We start from the raw sequence: 17,805 nt of genomic DNA on the forward strand, positions 1-17,805 counted from the left end.
TAAATAGTCAGGATGAGCACACTTACCTTTAAAGTTCTAATAGACAAATCCATAAAAATTAAGTCTAAGATGTACTTGAAGATATGTAATGTCCTATATAGTGGTAGAGAATAGCGGGCAAAGCAATTGGATGGTTATACTACGGGCTCAAAATGGACCCTGAATAATAAATGTTGAAAAAATGAGAATGAGAATGTTATAGTGGGTGAATGTACATATGAGATGAGATGATAACAAAATAAGAATTAGGGTTTTTCTTTGTGCACCCAGCACAACAGCATAATTTTAAATTTCCCTTTTCTTAAAGTTGATAATGTATTGGATTTACGGATTAGTCATTCCATAAGTAGTTTAAATGATTTTTTTATAATCATTGATTATAATTTATTATTAAGTATAATATTCTTTAACACTCATATTTTTATTTTTAGTATTTTTTGAAATTGAATAAATATTTGAATCAATATCGTGTTTATATTTAAAAGTTCTTACATAAATTATCTTTCTCTTTTTCTTTCATTATTTTTTCTTTTTTCCTTGCAAAAATCGCTTGTTTTTTTCTTCTTCTTCATTTTAGTTATGTTATTATAAGTTTTAATTATTATTATTTTTCAGGTTTTTTATATATTTTATATATTTTTTTATAACTATTTGTATTAGAAATCTTATTTTGATATTATATCTGTTCAACAAACCATAAAGAGATTCTATTATTTTTTAATTTTTTTAATAAATCATATTTTGAATAACTCCATTACAAATTTTTATTTTTCCTATTCAAATCAATTGTCGAATGATAATTTAACTATGATTTGGCTAATTTATTTTGTTTTAAATACATGTTATTAGCAAAAATAGTTTAATAATTATCGTTAACGCGATCAATTTAATAATAATATTTTTAGTTTTGAAATGTATGCTAAAAAATTCAATAAATAATTTAAATAATTAAACTGAGAATAAATATTACACAAAAACAATAAAAATAACAATAATAATAGTAATAATACAGCAATTATTTATAAAGGTCAATCATAAGAAGTTATAACTTAATATTCTTATACATTTAGACCATAAAGGATAATAAACACTAATTATATATCATTAATTTAAAATACCTAATGTATGTAATAATATAATTATTATTATAAATAATAATAACATATTAAAGATTAATAATAAATACAAATAATTGGTGATATCTTTAATAAATTAATAAATATGTAAACAATAATATTTAAAGTTTGAAACATATAATTATTTTTATAAATAAATTTTAAAAATTAGTAAGCAATGAAAATAAAACTAAAACTAACGAAAAATAAATAATAAAAATAATAGTTATTATTATTAAATTAAGATTATTCAATTTATATTACGTGGGTTAATTAATTCAAACTTTAAAACTTTAAAAATATTACATAAAACTAATATATTCAAAATAAGTAAAATTATAGTTTTAAAAATAATTAATGACCATATCTATTTAATAGAATTCATACCATTTCAAAAAAAATTAAAAATATTTAATTTTTATCATAAATATACGCTCAAATTTAAATAAATACGGTACATTATATATATATATATATATATATATATATATATATATTATTTATTATTCTTTAACTTCTATATTTTATATTGATATTGCATTAATATTATTATTTGAAAAAAATTACAGTGAAATTGACTTAATAGTTTAAAGAGAACATGTATTTATTAAAAATATAATATTTAACATTATTTTTTAATTTTAATATTTCTATATTTGTTTCACTACTAAAAGTATTTAAAATGGATAATTTTATTTATGTACATTTATTTTTCAAAAGATATTACATCATTATTATTATTTGAATGAACAAAAAATTACAATAAATTTTAATATACTTAATTTTTTAGATAAAATTAATTCAATTAAAAATATAATTAATCAATGTTCTCATTAATAATATAATTAATAATATAATTATGTTTAACATAATACAAAATATTTAAAAATTATTTTTTTATTTATATAAATAAATAAATATAAAATTATATATATATATATATATATATATATATATATATATATATATATATATTTACTAATAAAAGGTCGAATTTCAGCGAGATTAATTTACTCATTAATTAATCTATTTGAAACAATACTATAAATTTTGCAAAAAAGAAAAACTGTTCTTTGAAACGAGGAACTGGGTATATATATAAGTTCAGCCATTTACCGTGATCCCTGAAGATATATAGGAGGATTCTATTTGAAACTTTGTATCGTAAAATCCAAGGAAAACATGTAGGTATGTCGATTTTCTTTTAAGTTCAATCAATAAATAATAAATAGAGTAATTATTTAAGTCCACCTTTTGAGATATAAAACTGTTGCAACGATGATTCGTGGATCTGGATTTGAAAAGGAAAAAGACCGAAAAGTATAAATAAAAAGGATCTCATTGTCAATTGATTTTAATAATAAATGTAGTCCTTCAGCTAAGAGATAATTTAAAAGTCAATGGTATACATAATTCTAAATATTATGCTGAGATCTTGATATATGCTAGATCGAAGCCATCTTAGATCAACAAAAAGTAGCCGCGTGAAGCTTATATACCTAAAAATCTCTAGGGTCAACGAACACGTTCCCGATTTGTCTCTTCATCAGCAGTTCATCATCCTTTTCATCACCATGGCTTGAAATTCTTTTGGTGTACCAGATATCATCGAAGCATGACATAGAAGCTGTTTGAGGGACATGGTTTACAAGTGGATCCCCAAACCCTAACTCAGTTATAACCACTCTGCAGTCCTTCAAGCTTTCTCCCAACCTTGATGTGAACCTCCATATGGATTCCATTAGCTCCCCAAGGTTCTCTCCCTCTCCATGGAGCCCATAGAGGAAGAGAAATCCAAAGGGTGTGCAGAGTGATTCACTCACCGACATTCTCAGACAAGGAAAGATTTTGTCTCTTGCATGATTTAATGTTGTGTGAAGAAGCCTAAGAGTCGTCTGAGACTTTTTAAGTTGAAGCTTATAAGCCTCATAAGTGTTCCATATGCTAAAGATGATCCATGAGCTTGTGATTTCATTGGTAATTATGTCTTCACTCTCTACCATCCTCTGCAAGTTGAGCCTGCAGCCTTCATCTTTGTAATAGCTCACCCAGGTGCCCAAGCTGAGCTTCTCCTTCAAAATAGAATCCATGTCTAATGGGTACAACTCTTTGGCCCTCAGGGTTCTTCTGTATAAGGAAATTGCCTGGTCCATGTTCACCTTCTCAATTTTTATATCCTTGGAAATGTGCTTTGCAGGGAAACTAATTATTGGATGGACAAATATGACAAGTGAGCTGAGGCTCATATATTTGCATTTGTTGGTAAATAGGTTTATAGAGGCATTATTGTTCTTTTCTGTTGCTAGGAATGCATATTCAGCCCCATTTCTCAGCATCCATTCTTCTACTGAGTTGACAAGTTTTAGTCCAACCCCCTTTCTCCTGCATAGATCGATGAGTAAATGTAAAATGTTGGTGGTATATATATATGTTATTCAGTACAACACTGATCGAATACTATTGCAGTCTGTTGCTTCAGAACCAGTTAAGTTCACTGTTTTACATCTCACTAAATTGAAGAAGTTGGGTACATTAATTAGTATTAATACCTGTGCGTAGGAGAGACCCTAAGGCCTAATATGCAACCTATCTTCAGCAATGATTCAGAAGGAGTTCGCATACTCTTAATGCACCCTCGAACCACACCGACAAGCTCCTTGCTTTCAAGCAGCTCAGCCACCTATAGGTAAATTATGAAGCATATGATTAGTACGTACGGTCAGATACATATTAGTAATTAGTATGTATGTCTTGGAAATAGATAAAGCTTTGATATATATATATATATATAAGAGAAGTAGAATGTGAGTATAAACAATGATGGAGCACATGAAGATGCTAGCTTGTAGAATGGAATACATATTTATAATTAGCTAGCTTCAAGTCAAGTTTCCAAGTATGGATTTGAAAAGATAATAATGTAAATGAGAAAAAGAAAAGGTATTATTAGCTACACACCAACATAACATGAAGGGGATAGAACCTAATCCTAGATAAAGGGTCATCCATCATGTTGGTGAAAATGGAGACCCCCTTTTTAGTCTCAATCTCACAGTTCCTCTCAAGCTTCCCCACCACCTTAACATCTCTATCTTCATCAAACTCTCTTATAAGAAGCCCGCTCTCTATACTGAAAGTGTCAACCATTTTTCTATTCTCTCCCTGCTTACCTAAAAGAAGCAAGTGATGTAGTACTAGATATATAAGGTGTGATCTCTGGGAAAGGAAAGATTTCTCAGATTAATTGGATCTTTCTTGATTGAGTTCACTCCCGACCATCCAATTCATGTGGCATCCTTATATATGGTGAAAACCATTGGTTGTTAGTTCACAATGTCCTATGATCTTGTATCATCTCTATCAAAATATTCCGTTAATAACTATTTTATCACAACACGCAACTTGATGCGTCCGTTGAAAATAGCATTACTGTGTTAGTTTTTATTAGTAAAGGCTGACACTATTCATTAAAGTGGTTGTCATTAGGACAAATACAAGTACACAATCTACTACACGAGTTGCACCACAAATCCGAAACAGTAACCTTTCAAAATGATCCAGAGAATCTATGTATAAGGATTTTCATAAACTTTGTTCAAACATTGTCACTTTAAAAAAATATGTACGTGGCTAATGAAAAAGACATACCAATGTCGTTTGCGATGCACCTAAGAAATCATATGTTATGTGTCCACACTCCTTCGCCATAAAACTCCACGAATTTAATTGCTATTCAACATATAAAGTATTGATTATAATGGTAATGCTGATGATGATCTTTTACTCCAGACTTGTGAGTTGTGACAGATACGAGGGGGGGGGGGGGGGGGGAGGGGGGATTGGGTGGGTACGTGCTTTGTCATTTTTTCAACGGATCTCGACCCTTACTGATAATTTATTTTTGAGTGTTTATATATAATTTTTACAATAAGTTAAATATAAGAGAAAATAAAAAATGTAGAAGTAATTGTTGGCACGAGGTTTAGGAAATGGTGGGTTTGTGAATACTTTACGAGATAATGTATTATGTACACATACATGCATCTACGTACTTTATATGGGTGCACGAATTTATCATATACAAAAATGGATCACAATTTAAATAAGTACATCTACTAACTTTTAGAATTGAATTAGAACAAAATTCATAATTTTATTATTATATTAAAGTTTATTTCAAATCCATTAAAGAATTAGACATAAGTCTAAAAAGTGTTGGGTATGAAATAAGTATGTAAGGATAAAAAAATTAAATCCTACATAAACTAGAGATATAAAATACATAAGTGAAAGATAATTTTCATCATATAAATTAATTTTTATGATTAAATTAGGTTTAAATTCTCATTTTAAGAGATGTCAAACATGATTTTTTTATTAGATTTTAATTTTCTCAAATCTTTTATATATATATATATATATCTTTTTTATGGACTTATACACACACATGATATATTTCTTTTACATTTATTCTTATTTATTTATTTCTTTCTTTTTATTGCATTATTTTTTTAATTAGGGTTAACTAAATTTTTTAGCTTTCAATTTTTAATCCCTCAAACTTTTTATTATGACAACTTTTAGTTCATCATTAATTTTTTTGTCATCACTTTTAGTTCCTCTAAAATTTTCTGTCTATTTTTAGTTTTTTATTTATTTTGATAACTCAAAATTAGTCCCAAATGTAAAATAAATAAGGAGCTAAAAATGAACAAAATAAGAAGTATGGACTAAAAATGAAAAAAAAAATTAGAGGGACTAAAAATATAAAAAAAAATTAACGAGGAACTAAAAATAATCAAAAAAAATTGAAAAACTAATAATTAAAATCTAAAAAATGTGAAAGACTAAAAACTTAATTAATTTTTTTGTCACATTGCCTTCTTATATAATTTCATTTTCTTCTATCTTTTTCTTTCTTTCGTCAATTTCACATCTGTAGGAGATGTGAGCCGAATATTATTGTCTTTTATCCTTCATTAAGAGGGCAAGTAGTGTATATGATCCCTAGCTTCTTACCTTATTTCTCTCTCTCTCTATATATATGAATTAAACTTAGTGTCTTTAAACTTTAGTCATTAATACTTGAATACTTTTTTATCACAACATAACTTTCCATCTTTAAATTCATCATTTTGACTTATATATATTTATTTTAATCTAATATCTCCAAACTTAATTAAGGTTCATTTAGAAGATTTTTACAAAATTTACTTCGCCTTACAAAAAAGTCATTTATGACACATAATTTACCTCAATAATTTTTTTTATAAAACTTATTAAATACGTTATTTTTTGTAATTTATTAAAAAAATTATGATATAAATTCTTGTATTATGAAATTTTATCAAGTAATTACTAAGAAGTATGATACATGTAAAACAATTTATACAATACTATTTTATGTGTCTATCATATCATTTATTAAATTTCAAAATTTTCTCTCTCTTCTCACTTTTCTCTATTTCACTCTTTGTGTTGTAAAATTTGTTGTATAAGTATCTTTCTTCTTATTAAATTGTTCACCAAAATGTACTATTATTATTAACCTCTTTAGTGTCCCTATCCTGACTATGGCACTGTGAGAGCCTCGGATCCTTACACATATTTCGTATGCAATTTCAAGTGGTATCCTAGCCAGCGCTATTGAAGCATATGAAGCTTATATATAGATCGTGGTCTTAACAATTACACGTCGAATGCCTCTTTATTGTCTTTGTTTAAAATCATTGCTGGTTTCATATGTAACCAGTAATCATTCCTAGCTAGATAGGTTGCAAAAAAAAAAAAGACAAAAGAAAAATGGTGTTATAATATTGCACGCAGATGATATCCTATACAAAAATTAGCATCGCTTTTATATTTATTTAATTTTAAATGAATTTTCAAGACGGAAAAAATTTGCTATGTTGTATCACAACTCCGGGTCTCTGGAATGAGTAGAGACTTGAATCAAGTTCAGCATGTTAAATGGTAATGCCTTTTCCCTTGGAAGTACATTTTCCTTGGAAGTACATATAATTATTCATTTCAGGGAAGTGATATTCAATTATTTTCTTGCTATACGTACTATAGTCTTTCTGAGGTTGAATTGTGTTAAACTGTTATTTGTGGTTATCACTACTACCCTGAGGAGGCAAACTAGGGAACCTTTGTTGAAGAAACCACGTGAAGATGCAGCCACTGCCAATCAAGGAATATAGTTAAATCACAGTGGTATACCCTGTGTATATATTCGCTCGGTTCTTATCACTTAACTGTTTCTTTTAGTTTTAGTCATTGAACTTATAATTGCTTTGTCCTTCTAATGTCTGCTGCAGAAACACTATCACAAGACTACTTCAGACGTGTAAAAACCCTACTGATGGAAAATATCGAGAAACATGAGGGTATGCCAGTGTCAGACTCCTTTAATTTTTTTTCCCTAGCCTTTTTCATTTTAAGAATTTTGTCTTCAATTTTTCTTATGGTTTACAGAATGGAAAAAAGTTTTGTAAATCATTTATAGGGAGTTTGACTATTGTGCATTCTAATGAAGATGTTGTAGAAATTCTGCATGTATTTCTGAAAATACATCGATCGACTACTGCATTATATCTCGAATATTTCAGCGTCCTGTCTATTTCTATCTGTCGCTGATCCAATCACAAATTGAAACGTTGAATTGCCACTTGAACGCTTAATTCTGTTTCTGCTTTTATTAGTACATATATTATGTACCGTCGTATTAGCTAGCAAGGAACATTTGATTTTTATAATTTTCTAAAAACACATTATGTAATACATGATGTTAGAAATATATATAAAACTCGTTATAATGTGTTTTTACTGCGGTTCAATTTTATTTTTTTTATAATATATGAGAACCGTGACGAATGAAGTGATTTCTGCCATCTCCATTTTTCTAATAAGAAAAACTATAATTTCAGCGTAAATGGTGAGAGGACTACTTGTGCATGGAAGTGTTAAAATTAAATATATAAAATCATTTACATGTTTTTACCTAACAACTAAAGTTTTTACGTCATGAAAATATATCTATATTTCTACTTGTAGGTTGTAGCATAACATGATTGCATTTTCAGTCTTCATATATATACAACTTTCTTTTTCTTAATTTAGTTGCTCATATTCAATTTTTGGGGTAAAATATATTTTAATCCCTTAAAATATTTCAAAATATTAGTTTTAATTAATCCCTGTAAAAATTTAATAAGTTTTTAGTTCATAACTTACACGATGATGTGGTTTTAGTCCTTCATAAGACTAAAAACATGTGTTTCTAGGTAAATGTAGGGATTAAAAAGGTAATAATTTTTTATAGGAGTTATAACTAACATTCTGAACTATTTTGAGGAATTAAAAATATATATTTTTAATTTTTTTAATTTTTAGAATAAAAAAATGAATCCTTTTATCTTTATAATATCATTAATCTTGTATAAACTCATAAATAAATAAAAATATAATATTTAAATAAAAAAGCTCTCATTTCATTTATACCTTTTTATTTTTTTAAATATTTATATTTTTTTTCTTTTTCAAAATACATGTCGCATCCATTAACAATGAGTCATAATAAGCACTGCGCAACCCATTTTTATTTTTTTTTTATCTATCAGAAAGAGACAACAAAACAACACGACTATTATCTACACATAAAAGAAACATGCACGTAAAAAGAAAGATACATATTGTAGAATCAAATTACACGTCAAATTATCTTATTTTCAAAATAAGGATTCAATCATTCAAATTCATATAATTAGTGGATATCATTCTGCTACTTTTACTTCTTTTTATCATAAGATAGAGAATTTACAATATAAAAACAAAGTGAAATATTTTTACTTGTTTTTGCAATTTCTGAATACAAATTTTTCCTTTTACTTGTTGCTGAAAATAGAAAGATAGCATATTCCATTTCTTAACCTTGTGCATTTTCTACTTGACATGCATCTTCAAGATAAAATATATATTTCTGCATTTTAATATTTTAATTTTATATCTAATTTATATATCTCATTTTTTTTATCATATTATTCATTGTGTATTAATATTTCTTTTTCTTTTTTTATCTTCGTATCATTCTATCCTGCAAAGACACGTATACATTCAAGAGGTTTATTGATTTATTTATAATAAAGAGGTGTATTTTTTTAAAAAAATATATATAAAAATATAATTCTCAATCATCAGATTCCGTTAGAGGCTTAGAGCAACAGATAAGATCTGATATATAGGACGAAAATATGACAACACAATACAAGTAAAGATAAAAATAAAATGTTATATCTTTGACTATTATTGATGCATAGAGTATTATTTATATGACAGAAAATGCTAATTAATTTGTTTATAACAACTAATTTTAAAAATAATTGTTATAACATCTTAGATTCTTAATTAAAAAAAGAATAATTTTTATAACAAAAATATTAATTTAAGAATAATTGCATGAAACTGACATAACTTGGTTAAGAGTGTGTTTAATAGAGAGTAACTAAAAGGAATGAACAATGATAAATGAAAATAGATGAAAGAGAGTGAAAAGAGAGATAAAAGTGAGGGTATTTGATTGAGATGAAAGAAAATGTAAATGAGATGAAAAATTAAAATTAAAGTAATTGGTAAATAATAAAAGAAAAAAGGAACAAATATCCATTTTACTTGTTTATTAAGGCATGTTTTCTCAAGTGCCACAAAAATTTATTTATTTATTTTTAACTAACTCAACATTTATAGTTAATTATATAAATTACATAATCAATTATGCAACTTCCTCTAAGGTCATCCAAAAACAAAATATCTAAATAAGTGATCACATAATCAATTATGGTTAAAGCATAATTGATTGTGTTCAGGAACAAGGGGTCACTAGGGCTCAGAGAGAATCAATTCTAGCAAGTAATAAAGTGTCTTATTGTGTTTTTCTCGTTATTCATGACTTTTCTTCCCTTTTATCTTTTTTTAGTATGAAAGTTAAAAGTCATGAATCTATTTGTTTCTTAAGAAATACACCAAGTTGATAAATAATATAAAATAGAAAATTTGAATATCATATTCACATGGACGTATGTAATACTCAATAAAATAAAATAATAATGTTCACTAACTATGATTCTTAGAAACAACTATTATACTTTAATTGTGACAATATAAATAACAAGAAACATGCTAATTTTATATAATACTAATAGATAAACTAAAATTCAATAATAAAAAAGAGTTTAATGATCATGTATTGAAAATATACAATACTTTTATGATGTCGTCTAATCGTAGTTTATCTTTAATATGATTCTTAAAATAATTTTTATAAAAGTTAATAATCTTACCATGCATGATAGGTTGTGATTTGATGATTACGTATATTTTATAACACTTCTTAGTATATAATATTTATTTTTTTTTAAAAAAGATAGACTAAAATAATAGTATAATATAAAATTATAAATTGAAGACAGAATGCTAAAAAAGATTAGGCCAACTATATATATAAAAAAAGTATATAGGCAGGGCAGACTCTCCGTATGAAATTTGGGCCCTAAAGCCGTATGTTGGTCCAACAGATTATTTCCCGCCAAAAAGTGAAGACCTATTTACAAGCATTTTCAATTGAAAATCGCGCCAAGCCTCCATATACACTCAACCCCAGAGAGATCTCTCGTCTCCACCTCCTGCATCTGAAAACTCAGCGACTCGAAAATGGAGCATCGCGATTACTACGCCTGCAATACAAAGGTAGGTTCCGCCATGGATGTAGACCATTGCCAAGAAGATCAACAAAAGGAGAAGGAAGAAGAACAAGAAGAAGATCCTTTCCTCAAATTCGTGGATTACGCAAGATCCGAGCTATTATCGCTGGAAGACGATCAAAACGGAGACGGCGAGGGTTCCGATGGACTTGGATGGAGTTGGATCGTGTCTCGTATTCTCAAGACTTGCGTTGCTTATTCAAGCGGCGTCACTCCCGCGATCTTGCTCTCTGAACTCTCTCAGGTGCATAACATCACCTTCACTCCTCCATTTTTGCAATTTCTCTGTGCACGGACTATTAAATGCATTAATTAAGGATTTATAGTTGGTTACGTTCATCTCTCTTGGAATGAGATAGGTTATGTAGTAATTGCTGTTACTTTTGCGTGGTGTTGAGTTTATTTAGGTTTCTGCTGTATTCTGCTGCTTTTCTCATCGTTGATTTTGTTTTGAAGGCGTGGAGTGAGCAACGCAGGGTTGGGGCTCCGAAGAAGAGGCTCGAATTAATTAGCCACCTCAAGAAGAATTATCGGAGGACAAAGCTTCCAAGCACTGTCACCATTGATTCCATATACGAGAAGAATTTCCTGTCCTTGAACAGTGTTCTAGAAGCTGTTATTATCGATGCATTTGTGCTTCCAGGTAATTTGGACTTAAAGCATTTTTTTTTCTTCCTGAATACAGTTTAGTACGGGAACGAATGTGAAATCTACTATGCGCTTAATTTAGGCCTTGTTTGAATAAACTCATCCATAAACACTTATAGGAGAAGAAAATAATTAAAATGCTTTTGGTTTCTCCATAAGCTAAAATCAACTTATGCATTCTTCTGCATTCTTGATTCTCTACTTAGTTACACTTTTATTTGGTTGGTTATAACTTATAATTATAAAATGCTTGGGCGAGATGAGAGGTGGAGATCAAAACATTATTTACAAATAGGCACCAGTTTTGATGTTTTACCCATATTAAGTGCAGTAGAAAGTAATTTGATTTAGGTATTTAGGAGAAATTTGGAAAAAAAGATCCTGCTCCTAATTGTTTTATTCAAAATCTGATTTTCTGATAGAGCCACTGACATCCATTGATTCATGTAACTAATCCTACTTAGTTGGATAAGGCTGTTTTTATTTTGGTTTTATAATGATTGACGCTTATCACTTGCAGGCACAAACATCCACATGCTTACATTAGGGGATTATTGGAGTTCCAATATCATAGATGTGTATCTACATCGCAGGTAATTGTATTAAATCAATCAAGGTCAAACTCAATTTTTGTAATTTGATGCATAGTAAATAAAAGATTTTGCTCTATGTCTGCACTGTCAACTGATTTTCTTTTTTGCTCACTGCACGTGGCTTGTTTCTCTTGCTGTTGAAAATATGGAAATCTAGAAATACTTAAAACTTTGGTACTTATAATTTATATTTGAGAATTTTAAGTGTGTTATTTCTTCAACTTACTTGGGCGACAATCTGATGATAATGAAGTTTAAGAAGATATTCTCTCTTTGGACTGCGTCTGCGTGTGCTTTTCATTGTTTATCGAATCAACTTTTCTTATGGTAAAGATTTTGATGTTTCCAATGACTTAACATTTATTTCAAATATCTGCACAAAATACAAGTATTGAATATGGATTTAGCTCCTCTTTGCAATTTCAAATATGTAGCAAGTTTTTCGAAATCAAAACCTTGGAATGCTCTTATTTGCAATTTCTTTTAATATTAAACGTATCATATTTTGTCCAGCAGATTCTATGACTTGGCAGGCCTGCAGAATGGAATTCTGAAGCGAGGGAGAGAGATTTTCCTTACTGGTTGCTACCTTCGAACTTCCACTGGAGGTTCTGGACATCCACGTCTTTTGCCAACAGAGTATCTTGTGATTCTATTAGATGAGGTATCGGTCAAAGATTTTTTCAATATAAATTTGTGGTGCTTAAATTGGATCTTTGTAGTTTCATATACAAGTAGTTCAAGTTGGGAACAAATTCTGTGCTTCTGTAGACTCGTTCTTTCTTTTGGTCTTTGCTACACCTAAAAATGAGATTCAGATCAAGTTTTCACGATGATAATCCTTTAATTTTCTTCAAAACCGTAGAATCAGGATGATGATGCAATGCTACTAGGAGCTCAGTTTTGTTCAGACTCTTTCTCTTCAATTTCTCTTGATGCGGTGAACGGAGGGGCTTCGTGTTCACTTTATGCCCGGTAAAGTGTAAACTACATGCAATTGGTGTTATATTTATATTTGCTTAGCCAAAAAACTGGTGTTATATTTTTCCACTTGACTTTGTTGTGAGCATGTTGTGAATTTACAGAGCATTGTATCATTTATGTGATAATAAAATTCCATGAATGATCTTACTAGTTCATTAATATTATCTTATTTTGATTATAGGATTGAATAGATGTGACCTTTCTATTACTTATTTTGATTATAGGATTGAAAAGATTGAATCTTCGGAAATTCAAAGGAAGTTTGAAACCCTACAAAGAAAACAGGTTACTCTTGTTGATGGTGATGGAGTCAAATTAATGTTTTTCTTGTGGGGTGAGCAGATTCTCCTTGCCAATCTTTTCAGGTGAATTCGTGCTGTGGTCATACTTCTGAAACAGAATAATTCTTTTCATATTTGTATTTTGTATAACATTCATTTTTTGGGGGTATACAGAGTGGGAAGCATGCTTGCACTGGACAAACCATACGTCAATAGTTCAGTGGACTGTGATACTGAGACATGTAAAGACTTGTGTCTTGAATACGGAAGTGAAACACAACTATATTTGGTGCCTTATATTCAACATGAAGAACAGGTGATTTATGGATTTCTGTATTGAAATAAACTATTGTAATTGTCATATCGAGAAAATATTAAACAGCTCTGCCGATTAGGTGTGTGTAACATTGACTCCAAATCACCGTCATGGTTCACGGCCCTTGGGTTCGTATAATTCCGGTCAGGATCTCAAGTTTTCTCAAGTGAGCTTGCCTCGTGATTCTCAGGGGACCATTGATTTCAGTAATTATCCTTTTCGGGTGAGTTTGGCCTTACCTCCCTTCCAAAGAAAATTAAACGATAGCTTTCCCTTATTTTCTATTTGTTCTTAATCTCAATAGCTATCTTGCATGTTACTTTACTTTATGTATGCTAGAAAGATATTTATATTAGCCTGCCAATAACTGGTGTCCGATGTTTTGATTGTATTATTGGCTTTAGCATAGTCACACTCTTTTGATGCATTTTATTATGTGAAATTTGTGTTTCCCGATATATTATGTAGGCCTCACCATTGATTCAGTGGAACCTGCTTTAAATTTTCCCAGTAATAAAGGATGTATTGGAAAAAAAATGTGTTCTTAGCTTTTCTCTTTTATTACTAATATTTTCCACATTCTTATGTGCAATGCTAAGAAGTGTTGATTACTTAACTTTATTACTTGTGTGAAGTTTTGCAGTCATTTGTGGTCGATCTTCGTAACAAGATGAATGGCATCAGTCTCTATGGTGTTGTTACAGATATTATCAAAGAAAATGACCAACAAACTGTTTTCTCTTTAAGAATTGCAGATACTAGCGGGGAAATTTGGACAAAGCTTCATTTTGCGAGATTTTGGTAATGAACAGTATAATGGAACCATTTAACATGTTTCTTTGCACTTCCAAATATTCTTTTCTTATGTACTCTCCCTTCTTATAGTCTTGTGATATACCTCAGGTCATTGGGAAGAGTTAGTTTCGGTCACACTGTATACGTATCTGGCATGACATGTACGATGTCAAAACAAAAATGGTAAGCACATCACCAGTCATCAGACTCACCAAATAAGGAGAAAGATAATTGTGAAAATTGACCATGAAAAAATGAATTAGTCTTTTAATACTTGCTTTAAAGTTTTGCCTAGTTCCCCTTTCCATCATATTGTCTGTTCTACCTGTATTATCTGCCTGTATAGTTTAATGCGTTTTTGTACTCTGGTTAAAGTATCCACATAATCATACAATGATACAATGCAGTTGAATGTTTTTGGATAGACAGTATGGAAGTATTATGGTTTGAGAATGATATTGGGGCTTCTTTCATCAATCTCAGCTGTTTACCAGCATTGATCAATTCATCTTGCCTTCATAAGCTATCGCGACTCTCTGATATTTCTGCCCAGACTAGCTATGCGCAAGTAAGAGTTATGCATTAGTATCATTTGAATGTTTATTTCACTTTTTTCTCTCCTTTTGTTTCACTTATTACTATGTCGTATTCATGTCGCTAGTGTCTTCTCTGTTATTAACATTTTAAAACATATCGTAATCATTAATTATAGCCACTGCAACATGTTAGCATGTACCCAAGCATCTTATATTTTGTTTTTGTACTTGAAATAAGACATATCGCAATAACCTTAGCGACTTATTTTATTGTTCGACCTCATTGTTCCTTGTTTCGTTGCTGTATGCACACGCTCAACTATAATGAATGGTTCGAGTCTGATTTATGCCCGGGCTTGTAGTTTTTACCAGTCGCAGCTAGTTCACCAACCTTTGGTCGTTTGTACTTAACGAGCCCAAATTGAGAAAAAGCAAAGTAGAAGGGCTTCAAATAAGGTTTTACTGTTGATTCACACCAAGCCTCATCTATAAAAACGCTCTTCACATGCAAGAAATGCAACAGAGAGATATCGTAATATTGTTCAATAAAAGAAAAGTATGAGATTTTGGTGTAGTGAAAAAAATAGAGAGCAAGATAATATTATTAAAAATATTGCATAAATAATATACTTGATTATATTATTATCGTCAAATATAACCTGACCGTACTTGAAGACTGCTCTGAATCTCTTTCCCCGTCTTCCTCACCGTTGCCAGTATGCCTATCCTTTTTACAGTATCTCCGTTAATTATTGTTTATCTGCAAATTCTGATCATTTTCCTTAATATTGTTGCAGGTATGTCGAGTCTGGCTCGATCCATCTGAGTATTTTTACGTTAATACAATATTTTCACATTCTCTCTGTGGTCATTTTGTCAAGAGGTCTGATAGATTGGTGGAATGTAGCTTTTGTCGTACAATTTATGATGCTAGAATAGTACGCACGTTTCATCTGAAAATTACTCTTGCGGATAAGGATACGGGTACGAAAGTTTTAGCATGGTGTACAGGTCAAACTGCTATGGATTTGTTGCAAATATCTCCTGAGGAGTTTAATGAACTTCCCGAGGTAACTTCTTAAACTCGATATCAGTTGTCTATTGCAAGCAAAGTTGTGTTCATATGCTACGTGGGGATGGAATTTATCCCTTTAACTTGGACTCTACGTGGGAATTGTTTCATTTCGATGAGTTTGAGAATTTGAGGGTGGAGATGGAGATACAAATCTTCCAAAATAAATTTGGGAATGGAGACAATATCCTACGTAAATTTATTTCACTATTGTCCACTCCCAATACATAAAAATAATTAAATTGCTCTTAAATAGTTAATATTATATTATATATGAGTACCGGAGAAGCGCAGGCCAGAGCTTCCTCATAAGGCAGATTACTATATAGAAATTGGGGCCCAAGTGTCCAATATGAATACACTAAACAGGCGATGTTGCTTCCTGCACGTCAACTATTGTTTCATGCTGCGTCCCATTACTTTCCAGAAAGTCATCTGGATCACATAGTCTAATCTGGAGGACTTTCCAAAAAGCAATGGGGCACAACAAGCAATAGTGAGAGGGCATGAAGTTTTAGCCCTAAACAGGATACTACTGGCCGGTAGTTGAATAACTATCCCCAAGGACGCTTCCTCAAAAAAAAAAAAAAAGAATAAATTTTAATAGTAAAAAAATCATACAAATAGTGATTTGGATAATGCTGCACCGAAAATACTCAGCTCAGAAATATAGCATAATTGCATAGGTGACTAAGCATTGAATTAAGATTAAAGGAAAGAAATCGTGAATTCTGAACTCAAAATGCCAGCTAACATGACATTAAAAACGACTTGTTTGTTTTGCAAATAACACATTATTTTTGTTTCAGGATGAGCAAGTAATGTATCCGTCGTCGTTAGAAAATGAAAGGTTTATGGTTGCATTGGTAAACTGTAAGCGAAATGGTTGTGTGATAGATGGCCTCTCGCCAGACGATTCAATTTCGTGGGAAATCACTCGGGCATACAAGTGTGAATAATTGTTGAATGCACTTACGAAGAGGGCACTGGGATTGTAATGAGACTTTAATCGCACCATTCCTTCCACTATCGTGTATAAGTTTTGAAGCCTGGAAAGTATTTCTATCCATAGTATTCGTGGAGAGCGCTACCTCATGCGACGTGTCCAAAGGAAATTGCAAGGATCCATAGTTCAGCCATTGCGTATTATTGTATATTTTGAGTGAAATTTCCAAAGATTAATATTTTTATTTAAATTTAGTTGCTTGCCCAAATATGTAATTGATGCAATTTATATTTTTATCCTTAAACAGTTATTTTTACTCATGGACTCATGGCATTGCTTTTATTATATATAAAATGTAAATGTATTAAGCTTTCCGGAGCAATGTGACTCTTTAGCTCAATTGTGACCAAACCATTCCTTTTATATAAAAGGAGATTCATTAACTCGTTATTTAATTTGAATGGGTGAAATGATGAAATTTGTAAAAATTATTCAACAAGCTTTCAAAGAAGTTCCTGGCAAACCATATGAAAATTTATAAATTTGGTGATGTAATAAAAAAAAATAAGCATCTCTTTTATATAATGTTAGACTCTTTAGCTCGATTAGTGACCAAAGTAATGTTTGAATAAGGAAATCTAAATATTCAAGGATAAAAAAATTATAAAAAGTTAGAAGCTAATATTTTAAAAAATATTACTGGAAATATCTTAAAAAATATTAGAAGATACTAAAAATATTAATTAGTAAAAAAAAACTAA

The 17,805-nt window shown here is 29.9% G+C and overlaps 2 protein-coding genes across 3 annotated transcripts; one reads left to right on the forward strand and one right to left on the reverse strand.

The window, feature by feature from the left end:
- Window positions 1-2,463: 2,463 nt before the first annotated feature.
- On the reverse strand, window positions 2,464-4,382 carry LOC100792925 (probable N-acetyltransferase HLS1). Its single transcript, XM_003528572.5, has 3 exons — window positions 4,074-4,382; window positions 3,665-3,795; window positions 2,464-3,497 (listed from the first exon to the last, which is right to left on the reverse strand). Exons 1-3 carry the CDS (start codon window positions 4,260-4,262, stop codon window positions 2,615-2,617), a joined length of 1,203 nt encoding a protein of 400 aa, XP_003528620.1. The 5' UTR covers window positions 4,263-4,382; the 3' UTR covers window positions 2,464-2,614.
- A 6,269-nt stretch (window positions 4,383-10,651) lies between these two features.
- On the forward strand, window positions 10,652-17,426 carry LOC100793443 (uncharacterized). 2 transcript variants are annotated; one of them, XM_006583938.4, is made up of 13 exons: window positions 10,652-11,117; window positions 11,330-11,516; window positions 12,042-12,114; window positions 12,631-12,778; window positions 12,980-13,089; window positions 13,323-13,463; window positions 13,554-13,695; window positions 13,775-13,918; window positions 14,339-14,496; window positions 14,599-14,673; window positions 14,974-15,058; window positions 15,824-16,096; window positions 16,908-17,426. In XM_006583938.4, exons 1-13 carry the CDS (start codon window positions 10,824-10,826, stop codon window positions 17,055-17,057), a joined length of 1,980 nt encoding a protein of 659 aa, XP_006584001.1. In that variant the 5' UTR covers window positions 10,652-10,823; the 3' UTR covers window positions 17,058-17,426. The 2 variants fall into 2 exon arrangements, with proteins under 2 accessions (XP_006584001.1, XP_003528621.1); XM_003528573.5 differs by having other exon boundaries at window positions 10,653-11,117; window positions 14,920-15,058.
- Window positions 17,427-17,805: the final 379 nt, after the last annotated feature.

The sequence above is a fragment of the Glycine max genome, chromosome 7 (genome assembly GCF_000004515.6).
Source record: "Glycine max cultivar Williams 82 chromosome 7, Glycine_max_v4.0, whole genome shotgun sequence".
Lineage (NCBI taxonomy): Eukaryota > Viridiplantae > Streptophyta > Magnoliopsida > Fabales > Fabaceae > Glycine > Glycine max.